The 16225-nt window shown below is 36.4% G+C and overlaps 1 protein-coding gene and 1 long non-coding RNA gene across 3 annotated transcripts; one reads left to right on the forward strand and one right to left on the reverse strand.

Annotated features, from left to right (window-relative positions):
• Positions 1–538: 538 nt before the first annotated feature.
• Positions 539–11535, forward strand: LOC144438553 (UNC5C-like protein). Of its 2 annotated transcripts, none has more exons than XM_078127632.1 (11): positions 539–670; positions 3077–3128; positions 3892–3984; positions 4492–4620; positions 4764–4936; positions 5412–5498; positions 6524–6646; positions 7313–7953; positions 8469–8612; positions 8793–8957; positions 9504–11535. In XM_078127632.1, the coding sequence occupies exons 1-11, from the start codon at positions 640–642 to the stop codon at positions 9915–9917; spliced, it is 2052 nt and encodes a 683-aa protein (XP_077983758.1). In that variant the 5' UTR covers positions 539–639; the 3' UTR covers positions 9918–11535. The 2 variants fall into 2 exon arrangements, with proteins under 2 accessions (XP_077983758.1, XP_077983759.1); XM_078127633.1 differs by having other exon boundaries at positions 6548–6646.
• Positions 10628–15445, reverse strand: LOC144438555 (uncharacterized). The gene is made up of 2 exons (XR_013481067.1): positions 15210–15445; positions 10628–11147 (listed from the first exon to the last, which is right to left on the reverse strand). It is a non-coding gene; the product is annotated as an uncharacterized LOC144438555 (long non-coding RNA).
• Positions 15446–16225: the final 780 nt, after the last annotated feature.

Below are 16225 nucleotides of genomic sequence, written 5' to 3' on the forward strand. Positions count from 1 at the left end.
TCGAGAAAACTTGGGTAGACTTGAATAACACTTTATCTCTTGGTGATACGATATGTCGAACTTCACGACCCCATGAGAAAATAACACAGATCGGATGGTCGTACCGTTGTCTTACCTGTATCACGGCATGTGTACTTCGATCTACGTTTTAATATATTACATAATTAATTATCTACCGAGCTTTGGCTTTAATCGTAACGATAACATTGTGTACATACTGTCGATTAAATCTTGTTCAGATCAAAGCTAAATTTCAAGATCATATATTGATATGCTGTGAGTTTCTTCTGCTATAAAATTGACTAAGGATTCGATATGTTTTGAAGTATGTGATTTTCGTCAAATATCTGACCGACATATATAGCTGGTCATTAAAATGTAAAATCTTGAAAACTTCTTTTCTGTGAGATAACCAGTACAAGTATACTTGTGTCATTATGACTCAATAATCAGGTTTGATTTGGAGGTGACGTCGTACACTACCTGTCTTTCACAACAACTGAAAGTCAACCACGCCCTATCAGATCAAAGCAGTGCATCATTGTACTTACTTACATTTGTACGTAGTTGGGGTTCCCGGATGACGAAGTTTAAAAGAGTATACACATAATAAGGTCACTCTAGGTCACTGGTTGTAAAATGGCAGACACAGAGGAAGTAGAAGAGTTTGGTAAGCCATTTTTTATTTCATTTAGTCATGAACTAAGAGTATTATTCTTAATCAGTAGCCATGTACTCTACATGAATTAGAACAGTTTCAGTTATTCGAATTAATATAGTTAAAGAAACCACTCTCATACAACTAGTAGTTCCTATAGTAAGCGGGAGGTACAGGCCTAAGGCCTAGGCATACTGGCATTGTGCGAATGCTGCTCACATTCAAATACTACATACTACATAGATCATAGTAACTTTGTTATAACAGTTTTCGTTCGATGTTTATCCTCGTAATGGCCAACATATATTCATGTACTTGTGTCATGGTTCACAGTAATCGGACCATGGTTTCAAAAGTGACTAAAGCTAGTACTGTTTAGTTACGTAAAACCTAGCGAAAAACTACAACCGATTTCCGTTTAGGTCAACGCCCCTGTTTCTTGACTTCTCTCGTAGTAGCGAAATTGTCGTCAAAATACGTCGTATCTGTCACTGTTTTTGGTGCTACATCTTCTTATTCGATGGACAGTGCTTTTACAGCTGAAACAGGTTTCTTCAATAGTCTGGAATGTTGCAGCAACTCTTCAATTTACAAGTCCCACACCATGTATGTTCTTTATAAGTGTCTCGGCTCTCTGCAATAAGTATTAAACCTCATATACATGTATTTACATTCCCTTGACAAGTATTTAAATTTCATCGACAAGTTTGTTTGTTTGGGTTTTCGGGGGGTTTATTGTGTTTCACGCAACTTTCACAACCTGAATACGACAGTTTCCTTGTTCACCCTTGACCCTTGATCCAGGGGCCATGTAAAAGGCATTGTATTGTCACACGGTTTTGCGAAAAATACTCGAGTGATTTAGTGCTTTGCTCTGTGATTCAAAACATATTTTCTCTTAACTTAATTCATAAATCAAAAGAAGTTTACGTATTTCATTCCACAACAAGCCTATTTCAACAGTTGGTACATATTTATATATTGGTCATAACAACAAATGTGGGTTTCACTAAATTTCCACATTCCAATAGCAATCAGTAACGTCTTTATTTCGTAACATGCATAGAGTAAAATCTGCAATAATTCATAGAAAATGTATTATGTGTATTTATGTCCTTAGTTGCGGTTTTAAATTCATAACATTATTTTCAATGACAACTTCATACATTTGTCTACATGTAGCACACCTTGAATGCATTCTTGCTATGACCAAAACCAAAACCTCTAAACTTGCCCGTATCTGAATCCATGAATTGAGAAACTACAGATTTATTTTGGATATTTTGATTTTCCATGAGATAAACAGTATATAAGACCTGAACAAAAAATTGTGTGGTTCCGATTACGCTCAATTTTAGAATAGGTGGGGTAGGTAGATTTTTTATTTTTTATTTTTATATCTATATTTTTTTTTCATAGTTATGTTTTCCGTTGTTTTCCATATGGTGTCTGTGTTATTGGTTTCTTCTCATTAGATGTACAGCCATTACAGATTGGAAGACCCCTTTTAAATTTGTATTCTCTTTTTAAGCTGATGTCAGTTTCCGCATCCACTAATTCTTGCGAGACTTCACACAATGTTCGCAATTTTATTATTTTTTATTCTCGAATACGTTAAAAAAAGTTTAGAGTCGGCGTGAAAAACTATTTTGGGTCGGGTAACCTGAACCAAATATTGTTAGGCCTTTAAATGAACATATTTAAGAATATATAGATTCAGGATTCCAAATAAATTTTAAGTTAGTTCCTCTATCAATTTCCTTATATATATCTCTTTTATCATACTTTTGTTGTCGTGGTGTGTCAATGAGACACATGTCTTTCACCTCAATAGAGTTGAGTTGAGTTTGTACATGTGTATCAAGTTATTAGTATTATATGACATGTTCGTTTGACAAGTAAGTCTAATTTATTGCTAGTTAATAATAATAATAATAATTATAATAATAATTAATGGTTTATTGTTCGTAGCAGTCAGTCATTTAAAATATAGCAAACATTAAAACCTTTACATTTCATGTTAAGACAGAATCAAAATAACTTTACACAATTACAACAAACAAAAGGGCACGGCAACGGACACACACGAAGACACTAACCACTGAACCATTTAAAATGCTTCTAACAAGTGTGTTTGTCATCATTCCATAGTTTAATCATGTAAGGAATTGCACTTTTAGCATATCTCTGTGTACGTATCCTAGGTAGAGATAGTTGACGAGAATTACGTAATTCAAGGCTGATTTCATCGCTACGTTCCTTAGTAAGCCAGTCACTGTGTAATCTAGACTTTTTGAGTGATTTCGCAAAGTTTAAACATATATATAATCGCGTCTCTGTTTTAAATCAAAAGTTTAGAAGTTCGTATTTTTCTGTCTTTGATATCCGTACCCTGACAAGTATAATTTCACCCATTAGGAATCCGTGGCTATAGAAGTATATCAGTTACACGTAGAAGTTTCAGGAGAAGGTAAGGAGACTGTATACAGTTACTGGTAAAGATATGCTTTGCTCATAATACTTTGACCCTACCTTTGAATATTTCAACAATTGTCGAATAGCCCAATTTAGAAGTAGGTAAATACATCACTGACAAAGGTATGCTGTTCCATTGTAAATCATACAGTATACATTGTCCCTTAGTTGTTGAAAACTGTCACGTTTAGTTGCTATTGTTGCTTTAATCAGTGCAAAGATATGTTTATTCCGTATATTTTTAAGATTTACATATCACCAATTTCCCGGTTTTTTGTGTTTCATTTTCATGTTTGTTTTGTATTGCTCAGTCTGCATATACTTATGCCTAGACTGTAAGACACAATATGTTGTTCACCCCTCAGGCTATTCACAGCCCTAATCGGACGTCTCCCAACCCTGATAGGACTTCTCCCAGCCCTAATCAGATTTCTCCCAGCCCTAATCGGACTTCTCCCAGCCCTAATCAGATTTCTCCCAGCCCTAATCAGATTTCTCCCAGCCCCAATCGGACATCTCCCAGCCCTGCTCGGACTTCTTCCAGCCGAAATAGGGCTTGTCTTGAATGCTGGTCGATAGGATGGCAAAACGTGCCCAGACTGCATAAATCTGTATTGTTGTCGAATAAACCTGTCTGTGTATTGTAAAACGCTAATCATGCATGAACACCATACACCGTTATGTCGACATTGCAACGACCTATGTTGTGTCTAAAAACAACTTTCTCTTTCGTCTCTACCATATTCTATCTTTTATAGGGCAAGGTCAGTCCCTACGAGTCTAGCTTTTGGACTGAAAGGGAGAAGGGCAGATGAATCAAAAGATGAATTACCTTCGATTGAAAATTTTAGGCAAGTAGTTCCTCTGATCATTCTGATTTTCCTAGATATAATTCATTCTTATTTTAACACCTTTGTTGAGTGATTTGATATATGACTATTGGTTGGTTGGTTGGTTGGTTGGTTGGTTGGTTGGTTGGTTGGTTGGTTGGTTGGTTGGTTGGTTGGTTGGTTGGTTGGTTGGTTGGTCGGCTGGCTGGCTGGCTGGCTTGGATGGATGGATGGTTGGTGGGTGGGTGGGTGGGTTGTTTATTTGGGTGGTCTGGCTGGCTGGCTGGCTGGCTGACTGGCTGGCTGGCTGGTTGGCTGATTGATTGATTGATTGATTGATTGATTGATTGCTTGCTTGATTGATTGATTGATTGATTGATTGATTGATTGATTGATTGATTGATTGATTGATTGATTGATTGATTGATTGATTGATTGATTGATTGATTGATTGATTGATTGATTGATTGATTGATTGATTGATTGATTGATTGATTGATTGATTGATTGATCGTTTACTCCTAACAGTTGGTATGTTGGATACTGTCCTGCTAGTGAAGCTGAAGAATTACTAAACCTTGAAAACAAAAATGGGTGTTTTATCGTCCGGAAAGAGAAACAGAACTATGTCTTGTCTGTTTTTCGGAAGCCTAAGGGGTAAGTTAATTCCTTATTTGTCATGGCACACCTATGTCCATGTCTAATGTCAATCTTATCCCACTTTGTCATCATGTGTTAATTGTTTTTATGTATTAAGTAATGTATGCTGTTTGACCAATGTGTTGCATTCATATCTGTAGACATAGAACGCTTTTACGAAAAAGTGTTGGGAAAACTAAGAAGCCGAAAATCGAACACTACATCCTAAACATAGACTGCAAAGAAACACCGATGCGACATTCCATGTACGTGAACGAAGAGCTTAACATTGGCCTGTATATCAAGGAACTACAGAGCCGTGGAGATAAAGCAGGTAAGGGAATCCATTTTTACCACAAAATTGTCAAAGTAAGGGTAAATGTCGGTGTGACGGGGATACTTGAAAACACATGACTTTATGATTCTCATTAAAATTGTCCCTTGTGTTGTTTTTCAAGTATGGGTGGGTTTGTTGTTATAAATATTCTCGTCCATTGTCAGACTGGGGAGTCAGTAAATAGTGAAATTAAAATTGAACGTGACAGTCCTGAATTGCTGTATGGTGGCGATAAAAGTTATGTTTGACAGTGTATGCCCTGTGACACCAGTCGTATCATATTAGACAGACAGTGTGATGATGGCCAGTCATCATGAACTTACTAGGGCGACGATGTCTTGAATTCCGTAGATCATTAATTCATATATTCTATTTATTTTTTTTTAATCATCTAAAACTTGATGTTGCAATTAGTTACTTTAATTTTGATATAAAATGTAAACTGACACTGTTTTTTTAATCTTATTTACAGCTAATGTTAAAAAGTTATCGCGGTCACCAAACGAACAATTACTAAAAGAACTGAAACAGAAACTAAACGCTATCAGCTTGGATGAAGGTAGAAACAACACTTTCCAGATCTTATCTGCTTAACACACACTGGTTACACTTGTAAAGTATTTGTAGTCTCAAATGTGGTCTGCGGTAATTAGTCAAATCTATGAAATCTTGTCGAATGCGTCCAGCATCATCAGATATGTGAGGAAATATTTGAAATGTTTAAATTGAAACAATATATAATAGATAAAGCTAGTGAAAACGCATCAGGGTAATTACCCTATTTCTTTTATGTTTCTCATTATTTTTTCATGACAAGTATGCGTCGGTCGGTCGATTTTTTTTAATTGAAAAATAAAAAAAACACCTTCTTCACGTTTCTCTGCCGCTTTTTCTCCTCTCTATCTTCTTTTTTATTGGATTCCTAGTAACAAACCCTTTCCCAGCTTCTCTACACAATTGGCATGTTCTCAGCCATCCTACTTTACTTGAATAACTTCGTCATGAAAGAAATGCGCTGTTCGTGAACAAGTGTCGTTGTCGCCGCCATGACTGTAGATGACCGGACACTTGCTTCTTCCTGCCAGAGAGGGCACTTTCCTGCAAGATATTAAGGGCGGGCGAAAATAAAAAAAAATTCTTCTTTTGATGTCAGAGCTGAAAAGCTTGGTCGGTCGGGTAATGAGAAACAGAAAAAAATAGGGTCACCCTCGGCCTCAAAATATTTCATTGCGAAAGAGTTTCAGTGATCAACTCGAAGACTTGATGATCAAATGAGACACTTTTTTGATACAAAAGTAACAAGATTACGCGGAAGAACGTTATAATAGTATGAGATAGCACTGTATCTGCTGTACACAAAAGGCAACATTTTACATGTAATTTGTACGACAATTGGACAAATTTAAATCTCATTTTAAACCTTTCATCAGTCGCAAGGGGAGATGCATGCATAGTATGTCAGAGCCACTTTGAACTGAGTTTTAACCCTATAGCAATGTGCCACCGCAAAGGAAAATAGGCAAATTTTAACCTTACTTGCCTAGCGCCTGACGCCAACCCTTAAACTTTTGCGACTTTTCTCAGGATTTGAATCGATATCGCAAACAGAAATGGTTATGCTTCGACCAGATCGATTGAGACCAACGGTACCGGTATATTCAGAAATTATGGAAAGTGAAAAAAGAGGCATAGATATACAGAAAATAGGTAGGTAGTGGTGTCAGGTCATATTGTGAAGACACCATAGTGACCAAAGTGAAGCAATATCTGTAAGGGAGCACTGTTGTATATTTATTACACATACGACTTACAATTATGAAAAACTGATAATAACATGCAGTATTATGACGCAACCGGACTACAAGATGTCAAAGAATAGTATTAAGTTACAGATGACTGGTTAAAGATTAAAGATGGCGGGATGTTGGTTGGTTGGTTGGTTGGTTGGTTGGTTGGTTGGTCGATCGGTCGGTCAGTTGGTGGGTGTTTGGATGGATGGGTGAGTGAGTGAGTGAGTGAGTGAGTGAGTGAGTGAGTGAGTGAGTGAGTGAGTGAGTGAGTGAGTGAGTTGTTGTTGTTGTTGTTGTTGTTGTTGTTGTTTCTGCATTCCTCCTCAAAGAGAAGAGTTACAACACAGTTAACAAATATACAAATAAACCAATGAATAAGTAAGTATAGAGAGCATGACTTCATAAGTCATTCAAACGATAAATTTAAAGGTTTTATCTTGAATATTTCCTATTTCTGAAATACATACTATCTTCTAAAATATTCATAGTAAAATCGACTTCATAGGTGACAATTGAATTTAATGAAATTAAAATCCAATTTTAACAGTATACTCAAAACAATCATCTGATTTCCTGTATGCAGGTGATGAGTTGTTACTGAACCGAAAAGACAAGATGGAAATTCAGAAAGACGTCATGTTGCCAAATAAGGGAGTCTTCTCCATCATTACTCTTGATCATCACGGTACTTCAATAGAAGTTCCTAACACTGGCGTAACGCTAGTTGTACCACAAAATGCCGTGAATGAAGGCCAAACCAAGACAGTGTACATCGGTGTCAGCTGGCAAGAGAAAGACAGAGAGGTGTGGACTGACTACGGACGTAAAATTAGTCCAACAGTAGCATGCGGTCCCGTTGATACCTTATTTAATGTTCCGGTTGTGATATCTTTCCCGCACTGCATACGTGGTTGTCAAGGCAAAGTCGATGAATTCTTTACTGTCCTTAAGAGTGAGACAGGCATAGATGAGCGTACCGAATGGGAGAAAGCTCCAATCACTGACAAGGATCATCCCGACAAGGATATTTACGCCAATGTGGTTGAAAACAGATGCTTGATTTTTACACGGCACTTCACCAAATTTACCTGTACATGTAACTTACTCAATGGAAGTCACGAATTCATGTCTCTATGTGTAATGTCATATCATTCAAAATTAATCCCAGGTGGGGATTTAAAATTAAGAATCTACATTGGAGATAATAACCAAGACAACACAGCAGTAAGTACCCATAGGGTCCGATGTAAAGTAACGTAGGGGAGGGGCAACAACGATCTTTTTAACGATTTTATTTTTACAATTAAATCACCCTTTAATCAGATTTTGTTGGGAAAGATTGTTGAGCTGTAGTAAGGTATAATTTCATTCCTTCATCGATATTTTCATAGAATTGTACAGGCGATTGATCTGAGCTGTACAAAAAATGGCATCACGACAAAGGTTGACCATCGGTAGGGAGGAAGCCGTGTGTGTGTGGGTGGGTGTGTGTGTGTGTGTGTGTGTGAATTGTTGTTTGAGTCTCAGTCATTTTAGTGGTCTGAGTTTTGAGTGTACAACACCTGAATATTAATATATAACAGAACATCGTGCACTTAAGGGGGCAGTGTGGCACACTCGCACTAGTGTTTGCGCTAGCTTTTCTCTGCGACCATTCTTTCAAGAGTGGGGCTAATAATAGAAAAGTGTTTCATTTTATGAGAAATGACTTGGTTCTTTCTGTTCTAATACTGTAACAGTACATTAAGCAGGAGGAAAGTACACTTGATGGAATACAATGCGATTCCAAGAAATTGATCCGACTTCATGGGAATGCAGAGAATGTGAATATCGTCCTCAGTAATATCAGCGAAGGATGGGGTTGTTTGGGAGCAAGACACAAGGTAAACAATATAGTGGGATATAGATCGTATCAAAGATAAAATCGAACGATTCTTCGATGTTCTGGAGATGACTTTTGTCGCTCGAATGTTGGTTATATGGATAGTCACTTTACAATTATCCAGACAGATACTTGATTTAGTTTAATTTAATTTCTTTTTCTTCTGTCCGTTTTATTACAGGTCATGAGTTATTATTCGTTGTGGTCAGAAAACTGTATAGACAGTAAATCTTTTCTTCTTGAGCCAAAAGACAGCCATCAATCCAAGTGTCACTGCATCATTAATGTTTGCCAGGGAAACTTTGAGCAAGATAAAGAAGCCGAGATATGTTTATCCGTCATGCTGGTAAATATGGTGGCGTAGTTTTCATTCTATATCTACTCTCCTCTTACTACTCCAATCATCCCCTGTCTTTTCTCCTTCTGCACTTTAATTGTGCTGCTGTTTGATCATAGTACCGTTGTTGTTGTTGTTGTTGTTGTTGTTGTTGTTGTTGTTGTTGTTGTTGTTGTTACGGAGATGTGTGGCGGAGCAATTAACCCATAGTATTAGAAGACAGCTGAAGATAGACATTAGAAATAAAATGCAGTCAACAGTTAATAATCGAACGTAGAAGTGGCAAAAAATTGGGCAAATCTTCACATGTATACCTCTTACTCTCTGTGACATTGTTGTTGTCGGTGGTGGTGGTGGTGGTGGTGGTGGTGGTGATGATGATGATGATGATGATGATGATGACGATGATGATGATGATGATGATGATGATGATGATGATGATGATGATGATGATGATGATGATGATGATGATGATGATGATGATGATGAGTAAATATTTGATTTTGGGTATTCATTATTGACTTTTGAGTATGCGTTTCTGTATCATCTTGACAGAATCAACATAACAACAACACTGGATGTGGCGTCGCAGAAGCAGACGTAACGAGTACAAGTACAACACTGCCAAAACAAAACAACAAGACGACAAGACAGATTCTTGAACCTTCCAAACTTGACCAAAGTTATGAAGTGAACAGAGAACTAGAAGTTCAGTTACTATTGTTACTGGACCCGCCCCATCCAACACACGTAGACTGGAAGATGCTGGCGAGTAAGATGGAACTATCATCGACTGACATTAACTATATTGGCAAGTCAGACAGTCCAACAACGGCGCTATTACAAATTTTCAGATCCAGGAAAATTCCAGTGTCAGCTTGGTGTGCTAAATTGAGGGAAATGGGGCGGTTCGATGCTGTTAGTTTGTTGGAAAAACATTACGGTGATTTCAATGCTAACACTGCGTGACAAAGTAATGGCGAACGAAATAGCACCATCTAAAGGCTATTAATACTTCAAGAAAGACAGTCATATAAACAGAATAGTTTGACAAAACTAAAAAAGAAATGAAGCCGAAGCCCTCCAAGTTAGACACATTTACTAGTAATAATGTTTTCCTCACTTTTTCAAGATTTGAGTGGAGTGAATGTGGTCAATGTGACCTAAGACAGTTTGGTTTTAGCGACTTTATGTAATTTCGGACTCCGAATTGTTCTACGTAGTAAGTAGTCCAAGTAGTAAAAGGTTAATTTTTAAAAAGTACACTTTGTTGGATTCCTACTGATCAGTATGCTCAGGTTAAGTCGAAATTATGGTAGCAAACCAATTAACTAATTCAGTGCTATCGAATGATTCAACTTAATATATTTCACTTTTTATTTGCATCGGATCCAGATATGCATTTAGTTGTCAATGAACAATAGTTCATTGAACCATGTAATTAAAATGAAATGATTCACATAGTGAATAAATTAGATTAACCAAATTTTATGCTGTGCCATAAAAAGTAACGAAAAGCCTGACATTACTGTGGATTCAGTAGAAATACTTTCAACATCCTAATGAAACAGTTTAATTAATAAGTGATTCGTTGCAACGCTACACACGCGAGAATTCAAAATGGTTTCACCATTCTAGATACAATTATCATATATTTTATCTTTTTGATGAGCATCATTGATTTTTATCAACTTTCTGTGATATTTTTTTCGTGACTTCTCATGAAACATAACATTCAATGTAGTATAACGGCATCGAATCGGTAACCATGGGTACTTAAGTAAAACGAATATTTCGATACTTGTTTACTAACGCTTCCCATATTTATTTCATTATTGGTACATATATTTTCGGGATTAAATTGAATGCTATTCTTTCAAATATATATAAAATTCGGAAAAAAAGACAGTGCAGGCTTGGGTCGATGTTATAATTCTATAAATTGAGACAACGAATAATCTCTAAATACTGCTCAAAGAAGCTCAAGAAGTTGGTTTCCATGTCGACTCAGCCATATGTGAAGACATCAAGTCCGCCACCTGGAGCCCGACAGTACATGTTGATACAACGTTCGTTTTCGTCACAATGTTCGTCTTTGCCACATGAGTTGGACTTGAAGGAAGACTCGCAATAGAATCCCATACACACACCTCCAAACTTGTCACAATCCCTGTCGTTGTAACAAGGTACTCTAAAGAACTGACAACAAAAAATAAGAACAGTTTAGTCTTGCAAGAAAAGTCACAGTATGAGATTGTAAATAGAAATATGCACGTAAGCAGTTAGGTAACAAACACACACACACACACACACACACATACTCCTGTGATGTTTTTTATAGTAATTATGATGCAATATCATGCCATGACGTATCGTGTCGTGGTCGTATCATGTCATGTGACATCGTGTCATGTCATGCCATGTCATGTCATGTCATATCATACCATGTCATGTTATGCCATGTCATGTCATGTTATGTAATACCATATCATGTCATGTCATGTCATATCATGTCATGTCATGTCATGTCGTGTCGTGCAAATTCTGGTTTATGAAATTGAACCGTCTTCACGGGACAACTTATTTTACTTGCCATCTTAAAGTTTTCTGTTTGTAACCTCACAGGGTTCCAATAAAATTGCAATTTTTCATGCCAGTTAAGGCTAGTTCATTTATGACTTTAAGAGCTTTGATCAAATTTGTTTTACCACGAGATTTAAAGGGGAACACGGGTGAAGTGGGTTTTATCCTACCTACACTTAGGAGACACAGAAAAAAAAACATCTACCATCGTGCATAGCGCGGCCTCTCTAAAATAGAAATGTGAATCATATAATTCTAAAATTTTCTGCCGGTAGATATTTAGGACCTAATATTTTGGTCACTGCTATCACTGCTCGCCTATCGATTCGTAGTGACAAGGCCCTTTAGAACGGAGAAAAATATTGCTCAACTTAGTCCCCTTTAATGAATGACGTAAGAAGTGTGATTTTCTGTTCTTTGGAGACTTCAACACAAGTACTCCGGTTGGACTGACGGTTCTTGCTTTACGATATCCCTTTAATGTGTTTCGTTTTAGCACTGAATTTATCTTGTCCCTTTGATAAATCGATAAAAACGTTTACAGCAGCTCAATTACAGATAGCTTGTACTTTTATTATCTCCATTTCGTTATCATTTGTACAGCCCACAGTAAATAATGCAGAAAACGTGTTCAAAATGTCAAGATCTGATTTGAATTTTTTTTTTGAAAGCAGGAATAAGCTCTGATAAATGATAGAAAGTGTATAGAGTAGCAAATAAAGTCATTTACATAGATGTGACAGTGATGCAGTAATGTCCATTCAGTTGGTGACCTAACTTCATAAGAAGCCGTATCCGGGAGTTGCATAAAAAGCAGGAAAGCAGGTATTTTTACGTCGACTCCTGGGTAGTTTTCTTTGTCGTAGAGTTCACAGGTCATGTCGACTACTCACCTAACGTGTACGTCAAGCAGTTGATTAGAATGCAAAATGCTGCGTTTTGATTTTACTGGGTGCTCTCAGAAATCCCAATTTCATTGATCGGATACAATTCATTAAATTGGTCTCGAATGAAGGATTTCAACGATTCCATTAGATTACAAAATGTAATTGATGACTACAGTGTGGAAATACACTCAAGTAGATAGTTAGGGTCAAAAGGTCAACCATTAATAAAGATTACAGTGGCCGGGTTTTCAAGTCCTAAGTGGGGGTTATCTCGAGATCCTGTTCTCTCTAATTGGAAGTATTTCATTGATGAAAAGCTAGGAAACGGGAACGAAGCAGAAAATCAAAAGTAATTCACTCTTGTTATGTATGGCGTGACCTTCGTATAGTTACGACGCTAATAAACTAAACGGGCTCGTACTAAGTGGTCGATATACTATCTGCAAATTACAAACTGAAGACTTGGGTAAGTAACATATTCATTTAGATTTGATGTGACTTTCCTATCGATCTCTGAGATAAGAATAAAAATGTTAGGTGAATTGTACACAAGTAGCCATGGTGACCGTTTCTTCATTTAAATTCCACGACATTAGATCTACATGTTTGTTTACTTATTGCACAAGCTGAGTGTATAGGCTTTTTTTACTTGAAGGAAATATGTACGTAAAACCTTGATTAAACTATTCCCGTGTAATGGGGGGGGGTCTTCGACATACGGTATACACAACTCTGTCCCCGGATGTTTATGTATTATAATACCAGCTTTGAGGTCTATCAGTAGCAAGTGATGGTTAAGTACACTTCAGTAAGTAGAATATTACAAGTGCATTTTACTACCCTGCAAAAATTACCCCCTACAACGTGTAAACTCAAGTTATACTGCTGCTTAACAGTTTTCAAAAATGAGAACGGAAAGACGTACGTGAATGTAATGCATAAGACAGATGGAAACGACAAACTGCTGAAATATGCATTGAACATTCCGGCAAGGTGTAATGGTTGAAGGGAAAATGATATTTTATTGAAAGTACTGTGATTACAAAACGTTCCCACTGGAAATCTTTGAATGTTAGTTTGTAACTGAAGAAATATGGCAACAAATAACCTTTAAATACATGCAAGAAAAGTGTGCAAACATGTAGATACGGAAAGCTTAACTGTGCGACTGCCGATCCATTAAAAAATTGTTTAGTTCAGAATGTACCTATCTATACCTAATTCATTTTGATTCCTTTTTGTTGCATTTCTGTAAGTTCTCTGTCACGTTTCCCGAATATTCTGATCGCTAGTGATTTTCTGCTTTTTAAAATTTCACATAAACTTTGACATGAAGATGTCCTTTATCTTAAGCACAGACAAGGTGTCTTCAAGTCTGTGTTTTAAAAATAGTTTCGCTAACGAGTATCGATATCAAGCCTTATTTTAATGAAAACCGTTGTCGCAATTGGAAGTTTTGTACTTTGAAGGGTGAAAACTTTAATTTTGAAGAAATTCGACGACAGTGATTCAAATTTGCCAATTGCATCACATTTCTACAAAGCTTTTCGTGTTCACATTCACACCTTTACATAATAAGGTCCAGTCATATGGACATGTGGTGATGGAAAGGAATGGAGTTGGTGGAAAGTCCATCATCAAATAATTTTTTCAAATGTTAAAATTGGGCATCATAAATTTCGGGGGGGGTTCAGAAAAACCTTAAAAATACACCTTTCCGGGTCATAAAAATATGGTGTACCTTCGTAACGAAAATACACAAAGTTAAATAGCTCTAAATTGTAACGTAGATTCAGTTACATACGATGTTGGAAACAGCTTAGCTACTGGTTGCATATCATCGAACGTGTCTAAACATTGCACAGCTAGAAATTATACAGTTTGTAAGTACAGAAAGGCATCTTAACTATCTACAGTGTAGAAGCTATTTTCTGAGTCAAAACCAATATGATAGAGGCTTGGACACAGTGACTGGGGTGTTATTTTTACAATTTAAATGTCATGAAATGACACCATAATGAATGTAATATCATCAAAAAAATTAGAATTCTACCAAATGAAAAAAATTAGCATTCTGCCAAATCAAAGAATTTAGAGTTCTACCAAATGAAAGAATTTAGAGTTCTACCAAATAAAAGAATTTGGAATTCTACCAAATTCTATATACGTTTCGACATGTCAAAGTATTTACTATAGATAGAATAACATAAATCTGTTTCACTCTGAAGCAAAAATACCCACCCAAGACCATAACGTTACAGACTGTGTCCCTTTAAATACGTTCAATTAGGTGAGTGCGTACATATCAACAGCCAGAGTTGAGATTGGGGAATGTTCTAACTGGTTGGTTTTGATTCCAATGCACATGCCAATAAAATGCAACATGTAAGATCATAACACACCACGGTGACAGTAGCGACTTATAGTTTCCATTCAAAAATCAACACACACTTCATCGGAGACTATACACAGTCTTTCAATTTTACTCTTTTGATTTTGTTAACTATTTATAATAACGATGACAGACAGGTCTTGGAAATATACTTGTCCAGGCTCCACCTCGTATTCAATGTATCCCAAGCTATCAACTTGATTTTGAATTTCACGTGACAAAAACAAAACTGATTTACATGTAACATCAAAGTGATGACATACATCATTGTCTACCAAGCAATCGCACCTGCTGTGACAAAACTAGCTGATAATAAATAAAAGTGTACAACGAACATTCTTCAAAAAGGAAAGGGAAATCCTGTATCCTTCCAAATTACAAATGAAAAAGGATCCTTACCGGAAATGATAGAGTACTAGAAATGAGACACGTTAAGAGCAAAACAGGAACTATTGCTTTCATTTTGCTTTCTTCAAATAGTGGTGATTCTTCTTGATGACAAGGTGCGTCAAAGTTGTAACTTGGTATCGCTGATTTACTTGTAACCCGAACCGGGTGTAGTCGTTCTGCTGTGTACACACCGAAGATCGAACACTCTCCCTTCCTAAGCAATCATCAATGATGCTCTCTCAAAGGACAAGTGTGCATGTGATGACACTTTTAACTTATCACTTCATCTGACCATGAATTTACTTCTGTTCGCATGCGCGTTGAGATAATGAGTTAACTTACTAATATCCGTGGATCACATGGGGATATGGGTAATGGCATTACTAATACTAGATATAAAGACAAAAAGAAAACTTGCAGAAATATTAATTATTAGACTATTAGATGTCAGAGTTTCAATGATACGCATATATGAATTATGCATAAATTAATCATAGCATGTAATTGAAAATAATTACGAAGGGATAAATTAGGGTCATTCTGTTTCTCCGTTTAATTCATCATTTTGATTCATCCTCTAATACACTATATAGTCTTGTCTATCAAATTACATCTCAACGCGTTATATGTTTTCCTCGTGGTGTTCTGCGTGAGTTTGTATAATGCACTACAGGCAGATCACTTTTCCATTTAACATAAATGCAACGTATCTAATTTTCTTTAAATTTCAAATAAATTTTAAAAAACATAACCGGATTTGTGGCCTGATCAAAGTTCCATATACCATATTCTAAAATATTTTGCTTGGTAGCAGTATATATGCGCTCGAATATATTATAAAATTTCAAGATTTCCACATTCACATACACTAAATGCACCAGTCCCTAACCTATACATCTAATTCCCGTGGTATGGTTTGTCGTTTGTCGCCAATTACTACTCTTACATGTTGTTTTAAATAGCTTAGGCCGATGTAGCGGATACTTTTTTATTGTAGCTAGATATTCCTGCTTTCAACAATAACA

Source organism: Glandiceps talaboti, chromosome 8 (assembly GCF_964340395.1).
Source record: "Glandiceps talaboti chromosome 8, keGlaTala1.1, whole genome shotgun sequence".
NCBI classification, from domain to species: Eukaryota; Metazoa; Hemichordata; class Enteropneusta; family Spengelidae; genus Glandiceps; species Glandiceps talaboti.

Coding starts and splice junctions, on each gene's coding strand:
- LOC144438553 (XM_078127632.1), top strand. CDS start 640: ATGGCAGACACAGAGGAAGTAGAAGAGTTTG. Junction 4,937..5,411: donor GAGCCGTGGAGATAAAGCAG/GTAAGGGAATCC, acceptor TCTTATTTACAG/CTAATGTTAAAAAGTTATCG. Junction 5,499..6,523: donor CGCTATCAGCTTGGATGAAG/GTAGAAACAACA, acceptor GACTTTTCTCAG/GATTTGAATCGATATCGCAA.